We start from the raw sequence: 10,434 nt of genomic DNA on the forward strand, positions 1-10,434 counted from the left end.
GATTTTTGCTTGTTTCACCTCAAAGGCAATCCATATAGAATTAGTTTCTGATCTAACAACTGATGCATTTATATTATCTTTCAAAAGGTTCAGTGCCAGGAGAGGACTGCCCAACAAAGTGTATTGCGACAATGCAACGAATTTCGTGGGGGCCAGCCGAGCGATTCAGGAGAGGTATCAAGCGTTCGTCAAAGACAAAGAAGCGGTGGAAGTTTACGGAGCGTCGTGCAAAGTCGAATTCATATTCATTCCTCCCAGAGCGCCACATTTCGGAGGGCTTTGGGAGGCCGCCGTCAAACAAGCGAAATTCGTGCTTCTTCGAGCAGTAGGCAATGCGTCTCTAACACAAGAGGAAATGGAAACAATACTCGCAGAAGTGGAGGCGGTGCTCAACAGCCGTCCCATTGCACCGCTGTCTTTAGACCCGAACGACGGGGAAGCGCTAACTCCGGCGCTAAAAGGCGAGGGTCTGCGCTCCCTGCCGCCAGAATCCGCAGGAGACGACAGCTGCAACAAAGTGACGTGCTTGCGTCGCTGGGGTATGCTATGCGATCTCAAGCAGAAATTTTGGAAGTCGTGGTCCAAGGACTACGTGTTAGAGCTGCAGCACAAGGTCAAATGGAACAAAGAAGAAGCCAATATACAAGAGGGACAGATAGTGGTGGTTCACGAGGACAATCTCCCACCTCGGGAATGGTTGACAGGCGTAGTAATCAACGTGGTCAAAGGACAAGACGGCAAGGTCAGAGTGGCAGAGATAAAAACCAAAAACGGCATCTATAAACGGCCTATTACCAAGCTCGCTCCACCACCAAATCTGTGAAGACCTTTGGTCCTTCACCGGGGCCAGAATGTTGGAGCGTTATTGTAGATACAAATAGAATTTTATTTGTAAAATATCTTGTTGAGTTCTTTTTATGAAGTTGTATCTTAAATGTTGAATTAAAATTTGAAATACATATGAGCTCTGTTAACTAACAAAGTATATTGTAACGTATTTGTGGATTCCGTTAGAAGATATATAAACATTGTAATACAACACTGACAGCTATCGGCGAAATGTCAAAATGAAATAAAAGAAGTTAGTTGCCTTTACAACCGAAACCAACAAGACGTGTTTTTCTGATGTCATAAAATTTTAGTTGTCCGCAAATTTTAATTTTTATATTTTTTGAAATAAGTAAAAAAAATGGTTCGGTCGGAGCAAGGATTGAAGCCACGACCCCTTGCATGCAAGGCAGACATGCTAACCATTGCTCCACGTGGCCAACAAATATATACTTCTGTTAAATAATGTTATGTTTGCATGGGCTCGTGGGCGCTGCAAACTATGCTATATAAATGTAACTTATAACGATAATTGTCTACTGGTGACTATAACAGCTACGTACCCAGTGGATAGTGTGTTGGCTTACAAACTGTATGATCCTCGGTTCGATTCTCCGTCCAGGCGAAAGGTAACATTTAAAAAAATTATAAAATTGAATAATTTCTTCAACATTATTTGTATTACAGAAAAAGGGGCCAAGAACTAAAAATTTCGTGGAAGTGAAAATAATGTGAGGGAATGAGTACAATCTTCTTTGGGGAAAATTCTTCCAAGCGTATAATATTTTTGGGCTCAAAATGCTTCCAAACATATAATATGTTCACAAAAATCAAACATAATTATGTTTCGGCAGTATCCAATAATATATGTGCTTCCTGCAAAATATGTTTGGAACATATGTTAGAGAAGCGATTTTTTTTGAGGGTGTTCAAATTAGCTTTTAGTTGTAAATATACATACATACAAGTTCATTGTTTTTTTTTTTAATTCTAAATGTAATTATCCGTATTTTTCAAGTCTTGAGCTATATTTTGTTAATTAAAGTGTTAAATGTTTTCTCTTTTTGTTTAAAGTAATTTCCCTGAGGACGAGCATCGGAGATGTCTCGAAATATTGGATATTTTTAAATAAAAATTACAACTCACTAAAACAACAACATCTGTTTTTATTCACATGAAAGGTCAACTATCACACAACAACATTTTTTTATGAATGCAAATTCATTTATCAACATAAAAATATGTCTCTCAAGCAGAGCGCCATTCTCAGTTTACTTTCTCCCAATGTTCCGTCGATGTCTTTCGTTATCTATCGCCGTCGCTGTAACCATCTTTATTATTGTTTCTCTTTCCTCTCTTGCACTATTTCTATTTCAAAACATATATATATGTTTATACGACATTTTTAAATTAATATATGTTTTCATCCAGAGACATTATACTTAAGGAAATATGATATCCCAAACATAACATGTTCTAACATATTAACATCTGTATTCCAAACTATACTAGTTTATGAACATTATATGCTGTCACTTAAAAATGATGTGCTAAAAATTTGAGTGTCAAATATATAATTTTTACGCCGAAACATATGAAAAACAGTCTTTTTCGTCCGTGTACAACAACGATTGCTGTGACTCTCTAGCTAAGAATATACTACCAGGGAATAGTGTTCGTTAATATCAAGTTCTGATTTTTATCTACAAATCTATTAATAACATTGGCAATCACACGATTAAATATGATCAGAATCAAACCTATTTTAATACAAGAAATCGACAAAATTTGAGAGTACCTCGATGTAGATTTCAAAAATGCAAACAAAGAATAGATTACTCAGTTTGTTTAAAGTACAATGAGCTACCGCAATGTATAAAGTCGATCAGTACTATTTCAAGATTCAAAAAGGCGTGTAAAGAGTTTATAAGTAACATGTTATAAAAATTATTTATTAGATTAATATAAATTATATAACACAAAAATTATATTCATTCTGTAAATAGTTTATAGTAAAAAACATATGTCTCTACAATGCAGTGTTGCCAGGTGATTTTTGAATCTTCCCCCCAAATCTTAAGAAAAAACCCCTAAATTGGTCTAGAGTTTTTTCAAAAACCCCCAAAAATTTAAGAATGTAAAAAATTTCGTAAAAAAAATCCTGTAGTGATACATTTTAAAAATTTAATTGAATAAAAATATATAATAATACGATATCAATTTAAAAAGTAGGTAAAACAAAATAATTTAATGTATAAATATTTTAAATCAAATTAATTTAAAAAAATCGGTTTACAAAATAAAAAACTAAACGAAATTCAGTAAATATACAGATTATTAAAATTTTAAATCGTTTGTCGTCAAAAAAAAAAGTTACTCTCTATTTCTATTTCCTTTTCTCTAATAATTTTTTGCGTACGTTAGTTAAATTAACTAAAAAATGGGAAAAAAATTATACACAAATTAAGTAAAAAGTTTTACTAAATTCGTATTTCTCACAAAATAGTTCATTATTTCTTTAAATTTGTAAATTTTATTACAAATGTGCCCATCATGTCACTAATTATGTCTAATAAATTTTCTTGAATTTGTGGAAAAATAGTTACTTATTTTTGTGATATCGGTGCGATGTCACCGTTTGTAATACTGTTTAGTTAAAATTTTCTAAAAATATTAAAAAATTTCTAAAAATAATTAAATCTTTTCTTCCTGGTGGGTTCACTGTTTTTTCAGTGTAGGTTAGGTGGCAGCCCGATGTATCAGGCTCACTTAGACTATTCAGTCCATTGTGATACCACAGTGGTGAACTTCTCTCTTATCACTGAGTGCTGCCCGAATCCATGTTAAGCTCAATGACAAGGGACCTCTTTTTTATAGCAGAGTCCGAACGGCGTTCACGTTGTAGTGAAACCACTTAGAGAAGTTTTGAAACACTCAGAAATGTCGCCAACATTAATGAGGTGGGATAATCCACCTCATTAATGCACCACGGTGGCTCCCTAAGACCCATAATTGAATGAAAATTTGACTCTAAAAATGCTTTCAGCTGCTAAGTTAAAGTACAATTTTTTTAACTGTGTCAAATATTAAAAAATTAAATTAAAAAGAAGCAATTGAAAAGGATAATGAAAATAATGGTAAAGCTTACTTGCATATATTTAGGAACTTGGGTTGATTTCCTGCATCTTTCTCCCCCAATTTCATGTCAGAATTGTTCCAAATTTGGTTGAAAATTGCTCCACTTTATGACTCTAAGATATTTTTTTACCCCCAAAAATCCCCCTAAATAAATGTTACCCCTAAAAATCCCCCTAAACGTGCAAAAACCCCCTAAATTTGGGGGGAAAACCCCTAACCTGGCAACACTGCTACAATGCCTTTATGGCGCTGAGTCCAAAATATTTAAGTAAATAGACTAATAAATAAATAACAACTTTACTTAGCATAGAAGACGCATTTCTCAGGTATAAAGTTCAAAGTCTTATAGACTTTCCAATGAAGTCGATTTGTCCTTATAGTTAAGTGATTCCACTTACGTTCAACTTGGCTTTAATAATTCTGAAATATTCTTTAAAATTAATGAAATCGTCTTTCAATTTGTTGAATTTTTGCATCTTGACTACAACGCAAAAAAGGGTTCAAAAATAGAAGATGTTTTTAAACACAAGCCGTATTTTATCGGAAACAAAGTCTGAATTTTGAAATTTAAGTTGTCGTTAACACATCTTAAAGGACTTTGATAGCACATGGAGAAAAATAAAATGAAAACAAAAAAAAAAAATAAAATTTATTTCCTAGAATTAAGTACGCAAATCTCAAATTTAAAAGAGTATCGTGTTTTAAAAGTATCCGCTTCTTTGGATCGGAATTAATACCAAAATCATTGGTGCAAAGACAAAACCTATGGAACCGGACATGCTTTTTTGAGTACAAGATCTAGGTTAGTTGGTAAATACAAAAATAAAGCCACATATCTGTTGAAATAACAAAAGGTTAAAGTTAAAGTGGCAGCCCGATTAAGTTTCAGGCTTACTTAGACAATTCAGTCAATTGTGAAATAACAAAGATGCGGCCAAAGTCATCCACAATAATCTCAGCTCTCACACAAACAAAACAAAACTTTTATCCTTTTCAAAAGATGCAGAATTATTGTAAAATAAAAACAGGTTTGGAACCATTGTGCGACTTTTGTCTAGCTTAGGGATTGTAGAATAAGAGTGTACATTTCTACATTTGACCAATATACTATTAATAATGAGCAAGAACAAATCTGAAAAAATGAGTGCGAAAATTAAAACTTTGAATTTTAGTTTTCCGACAATCTATAAACCCTTACCTAAAAATCTAATATCTGGGATTGGCACTAATTTCTACTTCAAAAAAGGACGGAATTTTCAAACCTATCTAATTTCAAGTGCAGTATACAATAAAAATCCTGATAATAAAACTACAACTGGAATCACAACAAATATTAAATACCCTTCTCAATCAAAAATTTTTCGCCACTCGGTGAATGCCAGTGAGTGGCGTCATAGTAATCAACATGCTAGCCAACAAGTATTTCATACTTCCACTGGCCTGGCTCGATGTGAGCCCCATACATGTTGAGCCTATGTGTCTGAGTCAGACATGCAATTCGTGAGTTTGCGCTCTTACATAGATTACATATGGGTTGCTTGGGTCGTATTACTGCGATTTGTAATGTAAGTAACAAGTTGTTGTTTCATTCATGTGTATTGCCATAGAACATGTAATTATGTATCGGCATATGTATTTGAGTCCATTCGAAAGTTTGGGTAATCTTCAACCATGTTTTGAGAGCTATTTTTCCCATTATTACAATTTTAAGGTTTTATATCGCACAACACTCTTCGGCAGTGGACATTGAACAAAATTTCTTCGCGCAATAGAATCTCGATTCATTTTGGCTGCTGTCAACAAACCCAATGTGACATTGTCTAACGAGAAGTTCGAAAGCTCACAAGGCTAAAATCAAATTAAAAATAACGGTGTGCCGAGAAATTTGAAAATTTTTGTGATACCATAAAATTTATTCGGTCTGGTAATCTGAAAAATTTGTATCTATAGATCTTAAGGTTCGTATTAAAGGCAATTATTGTAGACCATAGAGAGATTAGGATCCGATGTAAATAACACAAGTGCGCTTTATTACAGTTTTCGGGTATATTTGGCCGCCATGGATATATCAACTTATCACCATATGAATATTCGCATGAGCACAAGAGGGAAACGTCCTCTGCGTAACTTGACACCTAGTGATAAGGTTCGAGCAATTCAACGTATACATAACGGAGAGACTAAGGCATCAGTTTCGCGGGATATTGGAGTGCCCGAATCAACTCTAAGGGGATGGTGTAAAAATGAACAGAAACTACGATTCATGTGTCGCCAATTAGGGGCCGTCGATTGTCTAAATTTTGCATTAGAAATTGAAAATCCTCCCCAGAAGCGAATACGATTCAATAACAAACTACAATCTCCTAAATTCTCAACAAATGCAAATGAAATCATGTACAGTAGTAGGTTACCAATGAATGACATCCCATACTCGCCGAAAATCAATAGCGAAGTTCTCGTAAATAATGAAATTGTCTCGGATTTTATTTCGCAAAACATTGCGAACTCCTTTAATGCAGTTAACACAAGTGCGTCGAAGACTGATCAAGCGCACCTTGCCGCCATCTGTAATTTGCCTTTGTTTCCGTTGATAAACTCAAATTCCAGCAATCCCAATTTGTCGTTTGCCATAGAAAATGCCAACGCCAGGAATCCCTCGCATGTCCTAGATTCACCGAACACAATTTCAAACAACCAAAACAATACAATTCATAAAAATGCGGAATCGAGTACAGTAACGAAAGAACACAGCCATGCATCCAACACAAGCTTCCTTCGAAATCACTCTCACAACATTGAGAAAAGCAGCTTAGCTAAAATAGGAACAACCGCTGAGACTATGCCCCATGTGGACCTGCTGCAAATGTCTGGCGATTCATCGGTAGAATACAAGTTAATTGAATGGTGCAAACTCTTCAATGCAAGTCTAGGGTTTTTGGCCATAGCGGCCGCTGCTGCAAGTTTACATCCAAATGCAGCCCTTCGAGAGACAACCCATAAAGTGAACTTACAACCCGTGGATAAAGTTAACTTGAAAGGCTACATTAAAACGGATGGTTCCATGGGATCGAATGCGAATTCGTTTACATGTACAAACAGTGATTTGTCCAACGATAGCTTCTTTGATAGTGAGCCCGAGGATTTGACGATTCGATCTACCTGTACGCCCAAATTTCTGAATCCATCACATAGTCGCTCGCAAAGCCCATTTGAATAGTAAACAAAATGCTTAACTATATAGATTCGCATATCAAATTGTGTAATTGGTGAATTATGAACAATTTCTGATAAAAGATATATACTAATGAATCTCAGAGCAATGCCTACTTTTGCTATTGCTTCTGATGTTTTCGTTTGTATGTCTATCCAAATACTGAAAAAATAAAATGAATTTAAGAAACTATATGTGTCGCATACTGCTACTGATGATTTGAAGTTTGGAGTTAGAATTAAAAAATTTTTTTCTTTACACTAATGATTTTGGTATTGATGAAAAAGCGGTGAATTGATCTGAGAATACATTTAACATACAATTCTCTTTTAGATTTGAGTTTCGCGTATTTGTTTCTAGGAAACAAATTTTAATTTATTAGTTTTGTACAGCGTTTTCTCAAACTCCTTTGAAAATGTGTTAGTGACTCGACTTCAAGTAGTTTCATGTTTCAAGTAAAAAAACTCTTTAAAATAAAGTTTTTCAATACTTCTCCACCTTCTATTTTTAACGCTTTTTTGCTATGTATCAAGAAAAAAATCAACAAATTTAAAGACGATCTCATTAATTTTGAATAATTTTTCAGAATTATTGATCTTAGTCAAACAAATGTTTCTTTCATGTAAGGAAAAAAAATTATTTAAAAATTTAATTGATTCAATAATTTTTTTAATTGAAACAAAAATCAATCACATCTTCGTGATTGAAGACAAAAAAAATGTTTGTGTCAACTAGAAATATAAACCAACTTCATAGAAAGTTTATCTATTTTGGGAAAAGAAAACAAAATTGCATTCGTATTTTAAGGACATGAAATCTTTGGACTCACGACAATATTTTTTCATTTTACTAATTTTAAAATATCGAAACCTATGCTTTGAACATTTTTGAAAGTTACATTAAAATTGCGTAAATTTGCTTCGGGATTATAGCGAATTCGGCAGTATTCTGAATAAACAAATTAAAAATAATACCTAAAGGCTACTACACTGAAGAAAATATTGTCGTAAGGCTAAAAATCTTGTCCTCGCGACAATACGCATTTCTCTGATATAGAGTGTCTTTACATTTGTCGACGTTGTGTATATTGACTACATAGCTAAAAAGCATTCAACAATAGGAGATGTTGAATACATTCAAAAGTACATTATTTTAAAATAATAAATAATATTTTTTTCAACCCACACATACACAGAAAAAATATGCCAACCTAAGTTTTTAAGTATTAGGTTAGATTAGGTTAAAGTGGCAGCCCAATTAAGTTTCAGGCTCACTTAGAATATTCAGTCCATTGTGATACCACATTTAACTAAAAGTTCCTATTACATATGGGCACTTCTAGTTTTACCCACTGCACCTTCTCTATTATTTTCTTTTGTTGAACCAACCAGATTGTTCCAAAAACACACTGAAAAAAAACCATGCCCGGTTCCAAAGATTTTGTCTTTACTTTAAAAAATTTCGTATTGATTCCGAGCCAAAGAAGCGGAGAATACAAGTAAGGATACTTTTAAGACACAATTCTCTTTTAAATTTGGGTTTTGTGTACTTGCTTCTAGGAAGCAAATTTTAATTTTGCGCTTTCTCAGCTTTTTTTCTTCATATGCTATCAAAGTCCTTTAAAAACGAGTTAACGACAATTTTATTTTCCTAGTTAAGACTCGACTTCCAGTAGAAATTATGCTATGTTTCAAGTAAAAAGCTTCTTTAAAATAAAGTGTTGAAAAACGTGTCCTATATCTGAACGATTTTTTGCTTTGTAGTCAAGATGAAAAAAGACAACAAATTTAAAGACAATTTCATTAAACTTAAAGAATTTTTCTGAATTATTAAAGTCAAGTTGACCTTAGCCCAAACATTTTTTTCTTTCATGTTATGATACCAATTTTTAAGCCAAATCACTTAATTATAAGGACAATACGACTTCATTGAAAAGTTTATCGACTTTTGGACAAGGAAAAAACTTTATATTAAAGAAATGCGTCTTCTATGCTAAGCAAAATTTGCATTCGTATTTTAAAGACACGAAATCTTTGATCTCACGACAATATTTTTTTCAGTGCATTAACAGACTGCTTAACTTAACATTTTCCAGGTCCGCCAGTAATCTGAAGCTATATGCCCCTAAAATTTGTTTACGCCTTACACAAAATGCAGGACACTCACACAAGAGGTGTTTTATTGATTCCTTTTCCTCCGCATCATGACAGCTCATACAATAGTCATTATACTTCGCACCAATAGTTTTTGCAAATTCGCCTATCAGGCAGCGACCCGTTATATCAGATATCAGGAGTGATATCTGACGTCTTGAGAACACTAGCATATCTAGTGTGCGGTTCAAGTTTAAATGGGGCCATATTTGCTTGGTGTCGTTACAACCCTTGCAATTCTCCCATCGAACATTTGCCATCATTACGGCCTTCTCACGCAGTAAGAGGTTGCCAGAGACATACCAAAAGATTCTAGTTCCCTTGGAATATGTAAGGTAGTTTCTAGCCTTGCTAACGCATCTGCTTGACAGTTCCCCGGTATGTTCCTATGGCCAGGCACCCATGTTAGGTGAATATTGTACTGCTCAGCCATCTCGTTGAGAGATTTGCGGCAGTCGATGACCGTTTTCGAGTTAAGGAACACAGAGTTCAAGGATTTTATTGCAGGTTGACTGTCTGAGTATATATTAATGCCAACATTTTTTGGAACATTACTTCTCAGACAATTCGCCATCGCTCTTATTCCTAATATTTCAGCCTGAAAAACACTACAGTGATTAGGTAATCTTTTCGCTATTCGAAGTTACAGATCTAATTTGGAGCCATCAGTGTAGAAATCTATATATCTTTTATTCCCCGGGGTCTGTGTACACCACGCCTCACTGTTGGGAATTAGAGTTTCAAACTTTTTGTCGAAAAGTGGTTTCGCCAGAGTGTAATCCACAACGTTAGGCAAATCTGGTATTATTTTGAGGGCCGAACTGTGACCGTACATTTTTTTAATATGGAGCTCGGATGGACGTTATTGAATGTCCCCTCGATGTCTAGAAACGCCACGATTGTGTATTCATTGACAGATAGTGAGCTTTCAATAAAGCTGACTAGTTCATGCAAAGCGGTCTCAGTAGACCTGCCCTTCGAGTATGCATGCTGTCGTTTCTAGAGCAAACTTGAATCGACGCTAGTTCTAAGATAAATGTCTATCATGCTCTCCAGAGTCTTAAGTAGGAATGAGGATAAGCTGATTGGTCGAAAATCCTTCGC

The 10,434-nt window shown here is 34.5% G+C and overlaps 2 protein-coding genes across 2 annotated transcripts; both read left to right on the top strand.

Annotated features, from left to right (window-relative positions):
* Positions 1 to 355: 355 nt before the first annotated feature.
* Positions 356 to 823, top strand: LOC142229694 (uncharacterized). Its single transcript, XM_075300272.1, has one exon. It carries the CDS (start codon positions 356 to 358, stop codon positions 821 to 823), a length of 468 nt encoding a protein of 155 aa, XP_075156387.1.
* Positions 824 to 5,703: 4,880 nt separating this feature from the next.
* Positions 5,704 to 7,369, top strand: danr (distal antenna-related). Its single transcript, XM_075312423.1, has 2 exons — positions 5,704 to 5,924; positions 6,004 to 7,369. The coding sequence occupies exon 2, from the start codon at positions 6,026 to 6,028 to the stop codon at positions 7,181 to 7,183; it is 1,158 nt and encodes a 385-aa protein (XP_075168538.1). The 5' UTR covers positions 5,704 to 5,924; positions 6,004 to 6,025; the 3' UTR covers positions 7,184 to 7,369.
* The last annotated feature ends 3,065 nt before the right edge of the window (positions 7,370 to 10,434 follow it).

Source organism: Haematobia irritans, chromosome 1 (genome assembly GCF_050003625.1).
Source record: "Haematobia irritans isolate KBUSLIRL chromosome 1, ASM5000362v1, whole genome shotgun sequence".
Lineage (NCBI taxonomy): Eukaryota > Metazoa > Arthropoda > Insecta > Diptera > Muscidae > Haematobia > Haematobia irritans.